Raw genomic sequence first — 18,962 nt, forward strand, 5'->3', positions numbered from 1 at the left:
AATCCCATAATTAAACTTTCAACCTCCGGTCGACAAGGAAAAAGAGTAGTAGTGGGCGTGGACGTGGATGACGACAGCTAAGGTCGCTTCTCCGTTTCCTCTATTGGGGTTCCCGTCTTGTTTTCCCCTGAACAGTGTGGGACGTTTTGTGAGAAGCCGTAAGAGGTAGCCAAATTGAGTTATGACTAGTAGACATGATGCCGCAGCCTTGCCTGACTCTACACTTCCTTCATAAATAAGTTTCTCTATCAAGTTCTTTTCCTTTCGTCGCTTTGTTGGTTTGACTTGCCTGTCCTCATTACTTTTCTTTTTCATATATCGGCTTTGTGCCACACTTAACCTTCAAATCCTGTTACTCCGTTCCTACATAGATTAGTAATGCCTTGGCGAGAATTTGATTTTCCGGAAATTGTCTAGGGGTTGAGTTTCTGCTATTACTATAGGCATAAGAATGAACTGTTCTACGAAGGACCTTATCGTTCACGCGTTTTTCCTTTTTTTTCTTCGGTCATTTTTTTCTCATCCTAAACGCGTAAATCTATTCCCTTTTTCACGTAATGGGCGTACAACTGACGATGGAAAAATGAATCTTGCAATTGTAATACTAACACTTGGAATAACTCCGAACAGGTAAGAGACTCACAAGAATCTCGTAAGTGTAGCATTATACTCTCCCTATCATCCAATTGAAGCGTAGTTATAAAAAAGATGTCAATTGTTTCACTATTAGGTATCAAAGTTTTAAACAATCCAGCTAAATTCACTGATCCATACGAGTTTGAAATCACTTTTGAATGTTTAGAATCTTTAAAACACGACTTAGAGTGGAAACTTACCTATGTTGGGTCCTCTCGTTCCCTAGACCATGACCAAGAATTGGACTCCATCCTGGTAGGCCCCGTTCCCGTAGGTGTTAATAAATTTGTGTTTTCCGCTGATCCACCCTCTGCTGAACTGATTCCTGCCAGCGAACTGGTTAGTGTGACCGTCATTTTATTAAGTTGTTCTTATGATGGGAGAGAGTTCGTTAGAGTCGGCTACTACGTGAATAATGAGTACGATGAAGAAGAGTTAAGAGAGAATCCACCAGCAAAAGTGCAAGTTGACCATATTGTAAGAAATATACTGGCTGAAAAGCCAAGAGTAACAAGATTCAACATCGTTTGGGATAATGAAAATGAAGGAGATTTGTACCCGCCTGAACAGCCCGGTGTAGATGATGAAGAGGAGGAGGATGACGAAGAGGAAGACGACGATGAAGATGACGAAGACGACGAAGACGACGACCAAGGAGACGGAGAGGGAGAGGCAGAAGAAGCGGCAGAGGAAGAGGAAGAGGAGGAAGAGAAGACTGAAGACAACGAAACGAATCTTGAGGAAGAGGAGGAAGACATAGAAAATAGTGACGGTGATGAAGAAGAAGTAGAAGAAGAAGTAGGTTCTGCAGACAAGAATGGGGACGGCAATGATAAAAAGAGGAGGAAAATAGAAGATCAGCCCACAGATATTGAATCTACTCCAAAGGACGCGGCATCCTCAACGAACTAAGGATTCATGGGTTATAACATTAATGGTATCTCAAAGATGTGCAATTTATAAAATGTATAAATAAACAAACAGCAAAAATATAATAAGACAAAAAAGTCAAGCTGGGGCAAGAGCTACGTAAAAAAATGCCATTACTTCCATTAGATTAAGTATTTGAGAAGAAAAAGAAAATGGACGAGTCCGGAATCGAACCGGAGACCTCTCCCATGCTAAGGGAGCGCGCTACCGACTACGCCACACGCCCAATTATTATTATTGATGTTGTATTTCAAAATGATATACCTCAGTATTACTATATTTATCAACCAAGAGAGAAAACTGTATGAAACTGTTGGAATGAAATTGATAATGTAATAGGATAATGAATGACAACATATAACGTTGGAATGTGTTGGAATGAAATTCTAATATCATCTATTTAATAGTATATTATAATATGCGGTGCAAGAGGATGACATAAAGATTGAGAAACAGTCATCCAATCTAATGGAAGCTGAAATGCAAGGATTGATAATGTAATAGGATAATGAATGACAACATATATAATGGAAGAAGATAAAATAATAACACTATGTAGAACTACCGATTCCCTTTTGTGGATTCCTATATCCTCGAGGAGAACTTCTAGTATATTCTATATACCTAATATTATAGACTTTAGTAACAATGGAATCCCAACAATTATCTAATTATTCACCCAATTTCCACTCTTACACCGCATGTGATAATATAGTAGTAGCATGAGTGCTACTAAATAGATGGTATTAGAATTTCATTCCAACAAATCAATACAAGACACATTTGGACTATTTTTTACTATAGCAGGTGAAAACATTTTGGCGGCCGTAAAAGGTCTATTGCTTGAATGTTGAGAATACAATGTTTAATTCCTAATAGCAAACTATAAATTAACAGACTCTTTAAACAAGAATATAATCCGTGATAGTTTAATGGTCAGAATGGGCGCTTGTCGCGTGCCAGATCGGGGTTCAATTCCCCGTCGCGGAGATTTTTTCGAACAATTAATTTTTGTTTTGCTGCAGATGCCGGTTTGAGTGAGTGCATTGAACAGCAATGAAATACTCATATTATTTCAAGAGCACGGCGCCAAGCGCTTGAGTGTTTTTGGAATCCCTACAGACACAGAGAACCGACAGGCCAGGTCGACCTTGCACATGCCAAAGAGCTTTTTTTTCTTTAGCTTAACTACGTAGTCTTTTTACTCTTTATTAAACTTTTAGTTATGAGTTTTTCCAATGAACTTGGAACTAACTGGTAGTGAATATATACTTGAATATTCCCCCCTACATGTTGCAGTTCTCCTCAAACTTGGTATCCCTGTTTAATGTAGTCATCGGACTTTTTCGTCCGATAGGAATTCGCTCAACTTTGACAGGCGGAACTACTTTTACATCGATTTTCTCTGGAAAGACGACATAAACAAGACAAGAAACTAACTTTCGACAGAAAAACACAAACATATAAACCCTTTGTAGAGCTTCAATTAATAGCAAAATAATGACAAATAATGTCAGTGAACGACCAAATAACTCATATAGGAAAAACTTTGTCCACAACGGCGTCCGCTTTACTAAACTACCAAAAATCGAACAGCAACACCCAAGATGTGCTAACCAATAGTGGGCCTTATAAAAATTTGTTATCCAAGACCATCAATAATACAAGCTCGGCTTCATACTTTCAGAAGAGGAATGAACATAGTCCCTTCATAGAAAATGGATCTAATACTTTTGAAGATATTTATTCAAAGACAAGAAGGGGCGATGTATTCAAAAACAAGTTCACAGACAACAAAACATGCTTCAGAATGCTCACGTACATAAGTGATGATCTTTTGAATGAAATTCCAACTAAAGAAGGTCTCAAGAGTAATGCAGACGGTAAGCTTCTAACAGAAGGGGGCGAAGATGAAAATCTTAGGAAAAATGCATCCAAAAGAGACTCATCCTTGTTTCAGGGCTTTAAAAGCTACCTGCCAATAGCGGAGCTTGCCATTGAGAACACCGAAAGATTAAACTATGACACAAATGGTACAGATGGTGCAAAAAACGTTGTGTCTAAGACAAGTGAACGAGAAGAAATGCACACAAAGCTTCCTGATTTCCAAGATTCATTCCTCATACCGCCTGGAGTGGAAACTAAAAAAATAAGTTCCTCTTATTCCCCTAGTGCATTGAAAAATTTTTCTCAAACTCTTGTAAATAGTTTAGAGTTTTTAAATATTCAGAAAAATTCTACGTTATCCGAAGTAAGAGACATTGAAGTTGAAATTGAGGATCTCAGGCAAAAAAAAGAGAAACTGCTTGGTAAAGTTGCCAACATAGAACAAAATCAATTATTACTGGAAGACAACCTCAAGCAGATTGACGATAGGTTGGACTTCTTGGAAGAGTACGGGTTGGAGGTGATCGAAGCTAGTAGCGACGAAAATGCGGAAGATGATAATATAGGTGGGCAAAAGACCCCTACTAATGGTGCTAAAAGAAACGCGAATGGCGCTACAAAAAGTATATCATCAGAAACTTCCAACCTAACCTCAAGGAGAAGACAACCACTTCGAGACGATAATTCATTGAATAAACTGGGTGCTTTTTATAACAAGTACAAAAAAAGGCACAGAAAAAGCTTCCCAACGTTCCAACAGCTTTATGAACCAGGAACAAAAATTGGCTCTATAATGTCAACTCACGATGATTCCCTCACTTGCTTAGATTTTGATGCGCCCTTTGGCACCTTGTGTACAGCTGGATATCTCGATCACACGGTAAAAATTTGGGATTTATCCAAGCAAAACAAAATTGGTGAACTAGCAGGGCACCTTGCTACGATTAATTGTATGCAAATCGATCGTGATTACGGAACTCTCGTTACAGGTGGTAGAGATGCAGCTTTGAAATTATGGAATTTGAATTTAGCTCAACAGCTTTACCAGGAAACACAAAATCTTACCTCTCCAACAAATCATATTGATTCTCCATGTGTTTATACATTTGAGGCACATACCGATGAGGTTACTGCATTATCATTGGATCCTAGTTTCTTGGTAAGTGGTTCACAGGATAGGACAATTAGGCAATGGGACTTACGTTCTGGGAAATGTATGCAAACCATTGACTTGAGTTTTGCAAATGTCTTAACAACAGCCACTAATGTCGATTTATCAAAGAGCACGCTTCTTACTCAAAGAAGTGAGAGACCTAGTATAGGTGCACTACAAAGTTTTGATGCAGCTCTAGCGACGGGTACAAAAGATGGTATTGTAAGGTTGTGGGATTTAAGATCCGGTAAAGTGATTCGTACTTTGAAAGGACATACAGATGCCATAACGTCATTGAAATTCGACTCCGCGTGCTTAGTCACCGGTTCATACGACAGAACAGTCAGGGTCTGGGATTTAAGGACCGGATTGTTGAGTAAGTTTCATGCGTACAGTGCACCGGTTCTATCGTTAGATCTCTTCCAGGAGAACGCTGCAGTCGTTGTCGCAAACGAAACGGGTGTCCAGATATACGATAGCAACAAGGATGAAAGTTGGCCTTGCCTCGAACAAGGTAACGAGACTAGCGTTACTGCCGTTAAGTACAAAGAGAATTACATGGTTGAGGGTCGTGAGAATGGAGACGTACATATTTGGGCGGTATAATAAGCATTGCAATCAGGTCAACCCCAATTAAAGAAAAGTAAATATCGGCTGCATACATGATTAGCTGCTCGCCCAGATATACATATACATATATATATATATATATATAAATATAAATATTCATCTGGCATGTAAATAAAGCATCTTTACTATTGATGATGGTCTATTGGTGAAACGGTTATGGATATGGCCCTATCATAATAATACAGATATCTCGGAAGCAATCACTTTGCTTATATTCTACTTACCCGGTGAAGATTTCGAAGAAATTGTCGTGGACAATGATAACAATTTAAGTGGCGACTTTTTTCATCCTCGCTACTGAAAAAAAAAATTGAATAATCATTATGAGCGTTAACAGATGCCAAATTGTTTTATATGATATCAAAGATAGAGAGTTAACCACAAATATTTAGTAGTACCTGAATTACGAGACCATATAGTTCGAAAAATGAATTTTGGAAGTCAAACACCTACAATTGTGGTTCTAAAAGAGGGAACAGACGCATCCCAAGGTAGAGGTCAAATCATCTCTAATATCAATGCCTGTGTTGCGGTCCAAGAGGCACTAAAACCGACTTTAGGTCCCTTAGGTTCTGATATTCTAATTGTGACATCAAATCAAAAAACTACTATTTCTAATGATGGTGCCACAATCTTAAAGTTATTAGATGTGGTACATCCCGCTGCCAAAACTTTAGTGGATATTTCTAGGGCTCAGGATGCCGAGGTTGGTGACGGTACAACCAGTGTAACTATTTTAGCTGGTGAATTGATGAAAGAGGCCAAGCCCTTTTTGGAAGAAGGTATTTCATCTCATTTAATTATGAAGGGCTACAGAAAGGCCGTTTCTTTGGCTGTGGAGAAGATAAACGAATTAGCTGTGGATATTACTTCCGAGAAAAGCAGTGGCAGAGAATTACTCGAGCGTTGTGCTAGAACTGCAATGTCGTCGAAACTGATTCATAAAAATGCAGATTTCTTTGTTAAAATGTGTGTCGATGCTGTACTATCCCTTGACAGGAACGATTTAGATGACAAATTAATAGGTATTAAGAAAATTCCAGGTGGAGCTATGGAAGAATCTCTTTTCATCAATGGTGTTGCCTTTAAGAAGACATTTTCGTACGCTGGATTTGAACAACAACCCAAAAAATTTACCAACCCTAAAATTTTGAGTTTAAATGTAGAACTGGAGCTGAAAGCAGAGAAGGATAATGCTGAAGTACGTGTAGAACATGTTGAAGATTACCAAGCAATTGTAGATGCAGAATGGCAATTAATTTTTGAAAAGCTAAGACAAGTGGAAAAAACAGGCGCAAATATTGTACTATCAAAGTTACCCATCGGCGATTTGGCCACTCAATTTTTTGCTGATAGAGATATCTTCTGTGCAGGTAGAGTGAGCGCGGACGATATGAATCGTGTCATCCAAGCTGTCGGTGGTTCTATACAGTCTACTACTTCAGATATAAAACCAGAGCATCTTGGTACCTGTGCTTTATTTGAGGAAATGCAAATTGGGTCGGAACGCTACAATTTATTCCAAGGTTGCCCACAAGCTAAAACATGTACACTGTTATTAAGAGGGGGTGCTGAGCAAGTTATTGCCGAGGTTGAAAGATCGTTGCACGATGCAATCATGATAGTTAAGAGAGCGTTACAAAATAAACTAATTGTTGCAGGTGGTGGTGCTACAGAAATGGAAGTATCTAAATGTTTAAGAGACTATTCAAAAACTATAGCTGGTAAGCAACAACTGATAATTAATGCTTTTGCTAAGGCTTTGGAAGTTATTCCAAGGCAACTATGTGAAAATGCCGGGTTTGATGCGATAGAAATATTGAACAAGCTAAGATTAGCCCACAGCAAGGGTGAAAAATGGTATGGTGTTGATTTTGAATCAGAAAATATTGGCGACAACTTTGCCAAATTCGTATGGGAACCTGCTTTGGTAAAAATCAATGCTTTGAACAGTGCCACAGAGGCTACTAACTTGATTTTATCTGTTGATGAGACAATCACTAATAAAGGTAGTGAAAGTGCCAATGCTGGTATGATGCCTCCCCAAGGGGCTGGAAGAGGGAGAGGTATGCCAATGTAATAAAAACTTTAAAGACATGTGCTGCATACATTTTATTATTACTCTTTTTGCAGTAGCTTTTGCATTAAAGGTAATTTCTTTCAATCATAAATAAGTTAATACTGTATTGATAAAACCTTACTTTTTTCTTTTGTATACTCTGTATCTTAAAGTAATTCTAGGTCGAAAGAAAGATAAAAGAAAAGAGAAACACTGAGAAACGATTATGTCATTGACTATCATATCGCGTTCAATGCCCTGCAGCTGTATTTCATTTCTTATGCAAAATGTACAAAATAATATTATATTAGGACCTTTTTTCGCAACTAATGATGCTACTTCGTATCTATATATGCATACACATAATGATAATGTATGTAAAAAAAATGCTGATTATAAAAATGATCTATCCACCTTTTCTCCCTTCTTGTTTTACTGCCCTTTCCAAACGCTCTTCAAGAGCTCGACATTTCTCGTCTAATTCGTTTATATGCCTCCTATATAAATCGGTGACAAGTTCTAACTCATTTATTCTAGTCTTTAGTTTTATTATTTCTTCTTCTTTGTGCAGTTTAGCGGATAAACGATCATCTAAGCCTTTAACTGGGTGGCTCACTATTTTCCGTCCTGGGGCATCGGAGCTGCAAACGCCATTTGAGATCGATTGTGAATTTGCTGTGGGTATATAATGAGCCTTGGAAGATTGTATCAACGGTATGAAATGAGGCGATGTGGCCTCGGCTTTCACATTGCTAACTGCACGATCTCTTGTCTCGAGCATGTCATTGATAGAGGCCATATGGAAAGATAAAGGAGCAGGGTCGCTACGCTTAGCAGATATTATATCTGGGGAAGACATTGTCGATCTGATTTGATTCGGTACCTCGGATGGATTAGAGTCAGTTGTTCGCGACGATGTTGGCGCCAGAGTTGCAGCAGTGGAGGCGATGCCATTGTTGCAATTGGAAACTGTTTCACTCGCATTATTTGATATTGAGGTATTGCTTAAGCTGCCAAGCAGCATTGATAAGTGAGGCAATTGGGGAGAATCTGCGCCCGTTTTTGATGTTACTGAATGTGAAGCGTTGAGTGGAAAAGAGGCTGCGTTGAATTGCGACCGTTCTTTGATGAAAGTAGACTGATGAGCAGAATTTGAATACTCCTTAATATCTGTATAGCTTGGGAACGTAAGTAACTTGTCTTGGTATATAGCAGTATCTTGTCTTGGTAGTTTTGGTTTTAGCCTCGGCTTCGAAGAATCCCCCGACATCAGTACCTCTAATTTTGTCGCTGATAAGTGGGAATCGGTCCTCTCTTTGGAATCAGTTTTTGTCTTCTTGAATATCTTCGCCGTAGACGATGTTCCGATTGAAAGTTGAGAATTTTTTTTTTTATCTTCATATATGAACTTGCTTGCCTTACGGCCAGTTGGTTCTATATTAGCTTCACCTTTAAGCTCTGCAATCATTGTCTGGTTCCGAAAGTTATCCAAATTATGTGTATGATTTGTATTACTTTTTCTATTTCGGGATTTTATTACATCTGTTTTCAAACTAATTGGCCTGGGTTTCCCATGAAGCTTCAAAAACAGACCACACGCATTACAAAGCATAGCTCCATGCTCATCTCTCCTCCATAGAGGTGTTGTAGAGGTTAAACAGTTTTTGCAAATTGGAACATTGGCTTCACTGGATACATTATTGTTACCATTGCTATCAGTTACTTGATCATTATTTCTAACCTGATTTTTAGGTAATATGTGATGCAACGAATTCTTCTCTGAACTTGTTCTTTCAGAAGCAGAAGTGGAAAAGGACCTGTCATCAGCCTTAAAATTCATATTGTTGCTTATTGACACTTCCGCTTGCGGTTCACGCAATTGAGCTGATGATTTTTGCTCGCTGGAAACAGCTTCATAACCCAAAGGTGGCCATCTTCCAATATGCCCTTCTTCTTCGCTTTGATTCAAACTGTTCAGGCTTTCACTTGAATTTGGCTCAAAAACATTATCTCGTTTTCTAATGTTATATCTTCCAAGAGTTGTTGCCTGCAATGCCATAATATTACCAGTAAGATCTTAGGACACAGTACAAACACTCAAATGATACTTGTATATTTTATGCCTTAGCTGCAACGATTTGTAATATGTTCTCTTTCCGAACTACCTTATTATCAAGCTCATATCTTATTTTTCACTGATTAGGATTGATAAGCGCAGATAAGCGAAGATAAGAAAATTTTCACTTTGTTCGCCCACTTGTTAGTGGATCAGCAATTCAGTAACGTTAATCACTAGGAACGACAGAGGAAATGACAGGTTAATATCCAATTGAACCTTGGAAGTTATGTAATTGAGATATAGAGCAAGGCTCTCAAAGACATCTACCATGAATAAATTAGAGGTACTTCAATGGAAAGACTTCGTTCGATAGCATAATGTTTTATTTTACAGAAATTTACATATTATTTCACCTCTTTTCTTTAATCTAAATACCTATCAAAAGGCTCCCCTAAAACGTTCTCGACGACCTTGACTAAACCGGTCCTGACTTCGCGTTCAATCTCTTCATCATCGTCTTCCAATAACTCGGCAATGACGGGAACAAGTTGTGGCAAGAGAACTAACCAACTTTCACCTATCTTAGAGTATATCAATTTCATGGCTCTAACAGCCCATAGTTTTTCAGTGGAGGAACAGGAAGCTTTCATGTGTTCAACAATCAGCTTATTCAGAATTTGGTTATGCTCATCAACGCCACTATTATTAGAAGCCAGAGCGCCAATTGCCTTGACTAAATACTTCCCAATAGAGTTTTCTATATTGGATAATTGATTGACTATGGATCCAGAAATTAATTCGAATCTGGAGGTTGACTTCCAATATTCGTCTCTATCAAACTTTAGTGAAGATGTCAAAGAGTTGATTACTAGACGTCTTAAGTTAACATTTTGTATGTCCTTGCTAATGAACCTCTTCAGTAATATATCAACAGGTTCTAACAAATACGTGAAATAGGAAGTAATTATACCTCTCAAATTTTCTTGAAGCTTATTGAAAAACTTGAAGAAAGCTAACAGTCTTTCTGTTTCAGTAATACTTGTATTTGTAACGCCTTCACCGTCAAATGCCCATCTTACTAATATAACAAACAGCGGTCTAAATACTTTGTCATTCATCTTCAGGACATAAGAGTTGGCAATTTCGTGAACGGAAGCTTCTATCCTACTAATTGTATTATTATCGAAACTCGAAATAGATCTGAATTCGAATAGAGATAGTAATAACTTGAAAAATATAGGCGATTGTGAAGTCGCAGATTTTTTATCAATACCTTCAACAGTGGATTCTAATGTACTCAAAAATAGGCTAACGGCAACCGTATCATTGGATGTTGCTATTTCAGCGGACCAAATTTTGAATAAAACTTTCAAAACTTCCTTCAAATCAATATGTTCAATGATCAGTGAAATCACTGATAGCCTAATGCTGGTGTCAACCTCACGGGCAAAATAAATAACATGCAAAACATCCAGAATATTTGACATCAAGAAACTTGGAATGCTTTTGATTAGACCTGCGAACAACAGCAGTATAGCAACCTGCAATTGCTCCTTTAATGGGTTGCTGCTATCCTCTAATGAAGCATTAAATAGTTTAATAGAAGGAGGGACTATCCTTGGGTAGAATGCAATTGATTTGACGCCTAATACTTGAACACAGTTAGTTATCAAAGCCAACGAGGATATCTTGACTTCTGTCATGTCAGAGCTGATTTTTTCAGTAGCAAGGGTAAGAGCTTGAGTTAATATAAACCCATCAAGCTTCTTACCATATTTGCTTACCAAAGCCGTTATTGTGTTTAATATTACTTGAGAAATAACAACAGACTTAGATTCCAAAGGCATTCTTTCAAGCAAAACCTTCAATACATCGTCCACTATGGGGATAGCATCAGAGCCTTCCAACTCAAATTTGGACCCAATTACCAACGTCAGGTGGTATCTAATGTCTTCATTAGTGGAGGTATTTAGTAAAGGTAATACCGCGTTAACAAACTCGTCCACTGGTAAAATTTGTAACACATTGCCAAGCACCTTCAATAGGATCTCCTTTATTTCAGTGGTGTGATCTGAAAATGATGTTTCAGAGTCAGAGACTTCCTCGTTTTCTTGGGAAGTTATGCATGAAAAGGTTAATTCTACGGAGTTGATGAAAAAAAGAATACTCTCTAAAAAGGTTCCAAATTCGTCTCTGATCTTTTCAATTAACTTCCGATCGCTTGTTTCATCCAAAAGAATGGAATATACCTTTAATCGTAAATTTTTCCTCACATCGTAATAATCTTGGTCGGTCTCCTCAGTTATTTTATTGATAAGTTCAAAAGTGTTGTTGACGAAGGCCAAAAATTCACTTTCTGAAAAATTTAAGATACCATTTGAAAACAAAACACGAGATTCTAGTGATTTTTTCTTTTCTGAGGATCTCTTTGATGATGTCAGCAATTTGATAATATCGAGTAAGTCATTCAAACCTGATAACTCCTCCCTGACCTGTAGGTCAACGAGTAAGGCCTTGATAAATTCAATTAATGTTCTTGCCTCGCCAATTTTAAAGTTGACTAAAGCTGAAGAATACTGTTGTGCGATTAAGAAAAGGAAAGAACCCAACGCCTTGACCGGACCAAGTGTTTTGATCAATGTAGAAAATAGTTTGACCCTTCTATGCCTTGGGACGTGTTGCAAAGCGGTTGTGAAACTCAACAAGAGAAACTCCATTTCTTCTTTTTCATTTCCTTTACTATTCTTAATCAAGGCAGGAACAACAGTTAGTATGGTACGCTCAACAACTTTAGTGGTAAATTCGTCATCTTGACGAATACTATGGGCCCCCATGAAAGTAAAGATAGGCATCACAGAATGCAAAATAACTTCCGAACTTAAAGTAGCGAGAGAACCAATCACAAGTAATAGTTTGTTTTGGACTTGCGGAGAAGCTGAATTTCTGATGGCGGATACCAATATATCTGCCCTTACGTTGGTTAGTTCTGTACAGCCATGTTCCTTCAAGTACGTAATTGTGTTCAGCATACAAGAAATCAAAGTTTCCTGCGCATACAAAACCGGCAATCCACCGTCTTGATCCAAAGTTTCCAAATCTGATAATAAGGAAAGTAGAGTGGACAAAAGCTTTTCGGACCCAACAATTTTGACCTTATCAAGTGCTTCCAAAATAATCGTCAATTTTCTCAAGTGCAATTCTGCTAGTTGGGAAACCTCCTCTTTCAAAAATGCGGTTTTACTCGTCGATGAGCGTCTTCTCCTTCTTTTGGAAAAGTCTGTCTGATCCATTTCGTTACTGATACTGTTTTGATTCAGTATGGATACAAAAATCTCAGAATCTAGCGGCAACGATTGTAGCACACCGACTGTGTCGTACGATGATTCCACGCTGCTCGAAGAATCCACCATATTTTGGACAACTTTTAGTTTTTGAGCATTAGTCAATGAAGCAAATATGCTGATAAGCCTCTCGGCAGCGATATTAGCTAATTGCTCATAATCCGAGTTTAGAGCGTTGAGAATAAAATCGACCATAAATGACTGCTTCTCCTTTGGTGATACCAAATTAACTAAAGACCGCTCAAAATGTTCAAAATTTGCTTTATTAGCAATACAACTTGTTTCCCAACTAGATCTGTTTTCCAAGTAGTGGGAAATAAATTCTTCGAACAAAGAAGAGTAGGAAGATGCAAAAGTCGAACTTTTGTTCAGATTATCCAACAACACTGTCTTAGCATACGGAGAAGGTATCAGCAAGGCTTGATTGGCCCAAAACAACAAAAAGACCTTTTCATTTCTCTTTGGCGTAAATATTCTGGATATGTCATAATTCTCAGTGACGTACTCGTTCAAAAACCCTGATAACCAGGCTTCACTATCTTTGGGATTTAACATAGGAATGGCAATATTTTCTCCGTAAAGTTTATCAGATAAAAAATAGTGCTTTGTGGATGGTCTTTTAGCTATCAAGGAAAGAATCTTCTTTACGCCAGTCCTGACTTTTATGGAGGCATCTCGCAGAGCACAAATCAGGCATGGAACTAAAGTAAAAATATTAGCTTCCTTTTCAATACTGTTAATATATTTTGCAATATTGTTTAATGATATTAGCTTTAGTGCGGTTGGAGCGGCTGGAGATATAGTAACTCTTAACAAGAACGTTATTCTTGATTCTAAAGTAGTGAAAAAGGAAGTCAAAAAAGAACTTGCTTGATAACCTTTACCAATAGCTTCAGTAAATAGGGATAAAACCTTTTTATATCTTTCTCCAGTTTCTGCTAGCATGGACATATTTGTTGTGTTGATAAATTCTGAATGTTTATCTAAGAATGCTTGGAATGAAGCCGTATCCTTTTTAGAGACCTCCACAGGGTCGCTTAATTGCTTTACAATGTCGGTGTTAACATCGGCATTGGTGAATAAAGATGTAGTCAGCCTTATTTCGAAGAGTTCGCCAGTTAATCCTAATGATCTCAAACATTTTAGCACCAGATCTTCATTGATAGAGGTGAAATATTCGAATAATTCCACCAATTGTGACTTATCGTCTAAAATTTCAGAAAGATGAATTAAATCAATGATGATCAATCTAACTTCGTATCTTTCTAGTCTTATTTTTTTCAATAAGCTGAGAATAATGCTCAATTTGGATTGGTCATACCTTGCAATGGATCTAGTATAGGAGGTAATGAATTTATCACAGACTGGTTTATCTTCCTTATCTAAGAAAGACAGGACAGATGCAGTGTCATACTTGCTATCGAATAACTTGAAAATTTTGGAGGGTAGTTGATCTACGTTACCTTGCCCTCTTAATGTTTGGAAAAGCTTACAAATTGTGAGAAGTGCTGAATGTTTCGCTTCTTTAGCATCTAAGTTTGAAAGAATGGTTTCCATGGCAGCTAAAATAATTGTTTTCTTTAAAGGTAAGGCAGTAGCGAATACAATCAATATCGTATGTGCAGCTATTTGACAATCTTTTGATTTAGAGGCTAAAAGTTTAGCTGAAATTTCAAGTAAGATTGGAACAAGCTGGTTTAGTTTTTCATCGTTGTTGGAATTGAAAGCAACGACGTTGATAAAGCAGCATGTTGTAAATAAAAGCTGGTTAGTATACGTTGCATTATGCTTAATACATTGATCCAGATAATTAGTGTAAAGTTTCAGGAAATCCATGTCATTGAAGAGCTTTACCATGGTCAGGCCTGTTGGGGGATTTTCACTTCTAACGAAATTGGACAAACAATTAAACAAGGGGGGCAGTTTGATAATGCTGAGAATTCTCTTAAAGACAGGAGTTTGATAGTAATTTAGAGTGGACAAAAGCAGCATTTCTGTGTTTTTAACATGGATTTGAAAACGACGAACTAACCATTCCGTTGCATGTAATGTAGGCGCTAAATACCACTTGGAAGAAGCCAATAGCAAATACGCATTGATGGCATTATCCAAATCTCTAAGTTCTTCTTTTGTTTGGACATTTCTATCAAGAGAAATGGAAGACTCTGAAAAGAGAGTTCTTGAGAAAATGGCAAACCTTGGCTCGATTTGACTCAATTCTTCAAGAGCCTGGCTTGCATTTTCAAAAATGAAATCGTAATCTTGTGTTGCAGCCGTCTTTGAGTTATAAATTAAAGAAGCAGAATGAAGTTTTTGTCTTCTCTTTCTATCCAACGCAACAGTAGCATTGTTGGAAGCAACTTGAGCTAATTGGTCACTCAACGAAGACATATTTGAAAGTTGTTCGTGCTTTGGTTGCTGGCTAGGTAACTCTGATTCTGAAGGTATGAAGCAAGTGCTTGTTACACCTTCGAAAAATATCTAGCTCATCGCTAACTGAAAATTTTTTTTCTTGCTTACCGCAGAAAGAAAAAAGAAAGAAAAAAAGTCATGTGACTTGAATATTATTTAGCTGTGTATCTTAATGATTATTTGTTATGGGAATATAAAATTGAAATGAAGGTCCAAAAGATCATACGTTATTTGTACTTAATGCTGTATTTATATTTTACTTTTAATTTTTTTTTTCTAGCAAATCAAAGTCTTCTTTGGTGCTAAAGAAAGGTTTGAATAACAGCATGGGCTCCTTTTTGTTAACAAGTTTCTGGCAGAGTATACTTTGTGAGAGTCTATAAACTGAAAAGACCAGTTTTCTTTTTTCCGAAGGGATAGACAAAGAGTGAAGAGGCAAATAATCCCACAGAAATACCGACACAAACTTGAATCATTGTCATACCAAATGACATTGAGGATGATGGATCAGAGGTGCTTGTCGTGGTAGTTTCATTACCGTTAACAATCGTGTTCGCACTTTGCAACCCAGATAGCAACGAATTTTGTGAAGCAATACCAGATGGCACTTGAACGAAAATCGCGGGTAGCATAGCCGACACTGCTAAACCTTTCCATATTCTGGAGTATAAATTACCTAAAACACCTATGACGAATGCAGCTAAGGCAGCGGTAAATTCTGTTGAATTTGCAAAATGCTTACCGGCCCAATATGTTACAACATAACCGGTGCAGGAAATAAAGACCATAACAGGCAATTGCGATATGTGTGCCTGGTTTAATAAAGAGATACTAATAGTAAACGCTGGAACAAAGAGGAACCTGAACCATGGAGAAATCAATTGAGGACATGAAATTTCGTTAGTGGCATTGTGATACATCCATCCGAACAAAGCCGAGCCTAGTGTTATGCCAAACCCCAAAAATAAGGAATAAATAATGGCGTAGAACATACGGACAGCGCCGGCCACTAGGCTTCGACTTTGCAACTCTAAAGCGCCACACAGAATAATATACCCTGGTAGAATCAATGCTAATGAGCCTTGCGTGACGGCGCCAAAGCAGATCTGGGAACGAGGAATAGAGCCAAAGGCTCTACCGCAAAAGCTAACCACAATAGATGCAGAAATTTCGAAAACGTTTGAATACATGTAGGATTTTTGTGAAAGAATAAATTGCAAAGACCCTACACAAAGCCCCATAAAAAATGAGATTGCCAGATTTACCCAATCACCACCGAAGGCATACGGAGTGACCATAGCAGAACAAAATGCATACAAAAGAACACAAACCCAAGGTGGATATAAGTTCGTGTCTGCCAAAATTTGGTCAAGTAAGGCATTACCTTCATCGGCACCCAAAGTATCGTGGACAACTCTTTTATAAACGGCATGAACTTGGTGCAGTTTCCAAAGATTTAAACCTTGGTTACACCTAACCAATTGAACTTCGGAAGTTCTTGTTGTGGCGTCACCAAATGAGACAATCATACAGCCTGGAAGGTACAGAAACTGTCCGTCTATTTCAAGGACTCTAGAAGTCATAATCATATATTCTTCAAGCCTATGAGTGGGGGCGCCGTACATCATAAGGGCTCTACACATGCGTAAGATGAATCGATGTCTTTGTAAAATGTCTGCAATATGAACTGTAATTTTTGCTTCTGTTTTCAACCTTTTTTTCAGCTTGGGTATTTTGCCCTTTCTAGCCTTGCCTCTTAAGTTTTGTAATCTGCTACGCTTGGCAACCGGTACATCTTTCCTTCCGGCAGCAGCAGAAGAGACACCTTCTTCGTCTGTTGTTGGAGCTTGCGAATCAGAATAGATGGAGCTAGCATTTAGATCGTCATTTTGATATAGTTTCAGTAATGACCCTAATACCCCACTCTTCACTTGAGATGGAGGGGGTACGTACGTTGAAGTTTCAATGAACCCTTCATTATCGTCAGAGGAATTGTTTTCCGCATAGTCATCAAAATGATCTACCGCAGGCGCTAGGAATGAATTTTTTGAACTTGAGCCTAATGTTTCGCCATCTGACGTGTAATTTCCATCATTTTCTAATTTGAGGGCCTCCAGTTTTTCTTTATTATCGCCCTCATGAACGTCTACGATTTTAGACGCATCGGCCAGGTCGGATAAAGGAATTTCTTCATTACGATTATTTTTCTCTATATCATTCTTACCATCTTCATTGTCTGAGGATATTGGTGCCAATCCGGGAACCAAACCCCCTTGATTTCCGGTCAGATTATTTATTATCTTTTTAATGAACGTCTCATCATCCCCATCATCACCGTTGTTTTTTAAATGTGTGAAGGATACCTTAGCCTTCCTCTTGTGGCGAGCAGGTCTATCGTCTTCATCCTGCCCATCTGTGCTCTTGGAATTCTCACTGGTTTCTGTAGACCTTGAAGAAACATCGTTTTCTGGGCCATCTATATCAGTATTAAACCTTACATTTTTGTTATCACTATTGGAAACGCCCGGATCAGTTCTGCTCCCACCAGTTAAATTGCTTCTTCTATCCTCGTCTGAGTTGTTGAGGGTTCGATAGTTACTACTACCTTCGAAAGGCACGCCCGATTGACAGTCTTCGGAGCTCCTCATTTGAATTTTTGTCTCAGGAGAAGTTGTTTTCTCGTTTATACTGTCCATTGTATAACCTCTCAGTTATTCGATAAGTTTTTTTTATTTTTCTATATCTAAAGGATAATAATCGCACACTACTAAGTAAGAAAAGTGTTATATAAGACTATTTAGCTACGTTTCATATATAACAGATCGAAAACAAATATGAAACATAGTTATATATTAATATGCCTGCGATCCGATTTATTTCTTTTTCAAGGTTCTTCCGAATTTCGTCATATTGAGTTGGCGATTGTTGGCGATGGCAGTCCCTCGACATTTTTCGGATGGAAATAGCCAAAAGACATCGGAAACACGAATGGCGCGCAGATCAAGGAGGGCTCGGGCTCGGGCTAAGACAAAGAGGGTCCTTTCGCCGTGCTGGTGTTACTGTGGCGGATAAACCCAGTGCCCCACTTTTCTCGAGGAGTTCAAACAAGCAAAAAGAGAAAGCGTTGCTACGTCATATGAGTCAGTCCGGGTAAAATATGGGTGCTGTCTAAAAATAGTTCAACGAAAAAGTTTGGTTTTGACCATGCCCCGGCCGTCCAGATCAAAGCCATTTTACATCGTCTTCGGCCTTGATAAGCCAAGGGGAAGGAAAGGCTTAGACTGTGTCACGCACGGCATCTATCCTGTACCATCAGTAATCAGTAGTAATCGGGATGGCATTGTCTAAGTACCTGTTTCATCATGACTCCGCACTCATTGTAAGTGAAAAAAAATAACTCCCCAAACCTAGTGGCACAGCTTCATTAAATATGCCATCCTAAAATTTGGAAATTAGGGGTATATTACCCGCCGGTGCATTTAAATTATCCTTTTCTCCGTTCGTCCAATATTTTATGCCACGGCGGCTATTTGAGTTTTTGTGGAAATCTCCTTCATTAATAAGTGTCAGCCTTGTGTCTCAAATGCAATTTAACAGGGAAAGGGCGCGAGACTTCGGCGGCAAAAAGCCACAGACAAGCGCTGGTTGCAAAAAGTCAAAGAAGTAATGAGCGAAATCAAATAGATATATTAAGGTAGCAAGTCACTGGTCTGTTCATTTTCTTTTCCTGAATCACTTCTTCTGTTTCATATATTCATATCATTTTTATTTCCCAAAATTACTCAACGAAAAAGAAGTTACAAGATCTATTCTTTAAAATAGTTTACGGTTACCTTTACTTTACCCTCTCCTTCC

The 18,962-nt window shown here is 38.2% G+C and overlaps 6 protein-coding genes and 2 non-coding genes across 8 annotated transcripts; 4 read left to right on the forward strand and 4 right to left on the reverse strand.

Annotated features, from left to right (window-relative positions):
• Window positions 1–708: 708 nt before the first annotated feature.
• ASF1 (nucleosome assembly factor ASF1) lies at window positions 709–1,548 on the forward strand (the record flags this gene model as incomplete). The annotated part of the gene is made up of 1 exon (XM_033911283.1): window positions 709–1,548. The coding sequence occupies one exon, from the start codon at window positions 709–711 to the stop codon at window positions 1,546–1,548; it is 840 nt and encodes a 279-aa protein (XP_033767174.1).
• Window positions 1,549–1,719: 171 nt separating this feature from the next.
• On the reverse strand, window positions 1,720–1,792 carry SPAR_Jtrna3A. The gene has a single exon. It is a non-coding gene; the product is annotated as a tRNA-Ala (tRNA).
• A 692-nt stretch (window positions 1,793–2,484) lies between these two features.
• Window positions 2,485–2,556, forward strand: SPAR_Jtrna4D. The gene has a single exon. It is a non-coding gene; the product is annotated as a tRNA-Asp (tRNA).
• Window positions 2,557–3,076: 520 nt separating this feature from the next.
• Window positions 3,077–5,212, forward strand: MDV1 (Mdv1p; the record flags this gene model as incomplete). Its single annotated transcript, XM_033911284.1, has 1 exon — window positions 3,077–5,212. One exon carries the CDS (start codon window positions 3,077–3,079, stop codon window positions 5,210–5,212), a length of 2,136 nt encoding a protein of 711 aa, XP_033767175.1.
• Window positions 5,213–5,663: 451 nt separating this feature from the next.
• Window positions 5,664–7,316, forward strand: CCT7 (chaperonin-containing T-complex subunit CCT7; the record flags this gene model as incomplete). Its single annotated transcript, XM_033911285.1, has 1 exon — window positions 5,664–7,316. The coding sequence occupies one exon, from the start codon at window positions 5,664–5,666 to the stop codon at window positions 7,314–7,316; it is 1,653 nt and encodes a 550-aa protein (XP_033767176.1).
• A 385-nt stretch (window positions 7,317–7,701) lies between these two features.
• On the reverse strand, window positions 7,702–9,354 carry GZF3 (Gzf3p; the record flags this gene model as incomplete). The annotated part of the gene is made up of 1 exon (XM_033911286.1): window positions 7,702–9,354. One exon carries the CDS (start codon window positions 9,352–9,354, stop codon window positions 7,702–7,704), a length of 1,653 nt encoding a protein of 550 aa, XP_033767177.1.
• A 422-nt stretch (window positions 9,355–9,776) lies between these two features.
• Window positions 9,777–15,086, reverse strand: UTP10 (snoRNA-binding rRNA-processing protein UTP10; the record flags this gene model as incomplete). Its single annotated transcript, XM_033911287.1, has 1 exon — window positions 9,777–15,086. One exon carries the CDS (start codon window positions 15,084–15,086, stop codon window positions 9,777–9,779), a length of 5,310 nt encoding a protein of 1,769 aa, XP_033767178.1.
• A 398-nt stretch (window positions 15,087–15,484) lies between these two features.
• SPAR_J00990 (uncharacterized protein) lies at window positions 15,485–17,803 on the reverse strand (the record flags this gene model as incomplete). The annotated part of the gene is made up of 1 exon (XM_033911288.1): window positions 15,485–17,803. The coding sequence occupies one exon, from the start codon at window positions 17,801–17,803 to the stop codon at window positions 15,485–15,487; it is 2,319 nt and encodes a 772-aa protein (XP_033767179.1).
• Window positions 17,804–18,962: the final 1,159 nt, after the last annotated feature.

This window comes from Saccharomyces paradoxus, chromosome X (assembly GCF_002079055.1).
Source record: "Saccharomyces paradoxus chromosome X, complete sequence".
Classification (NCBI taxonomy): Eukaryota; Fungi; Ascomycota; class Saccharomycetes; order Saccharomycetales; family Saccharomycetaceae; genus Saccharomyces; species Saccharomyces paradoxus.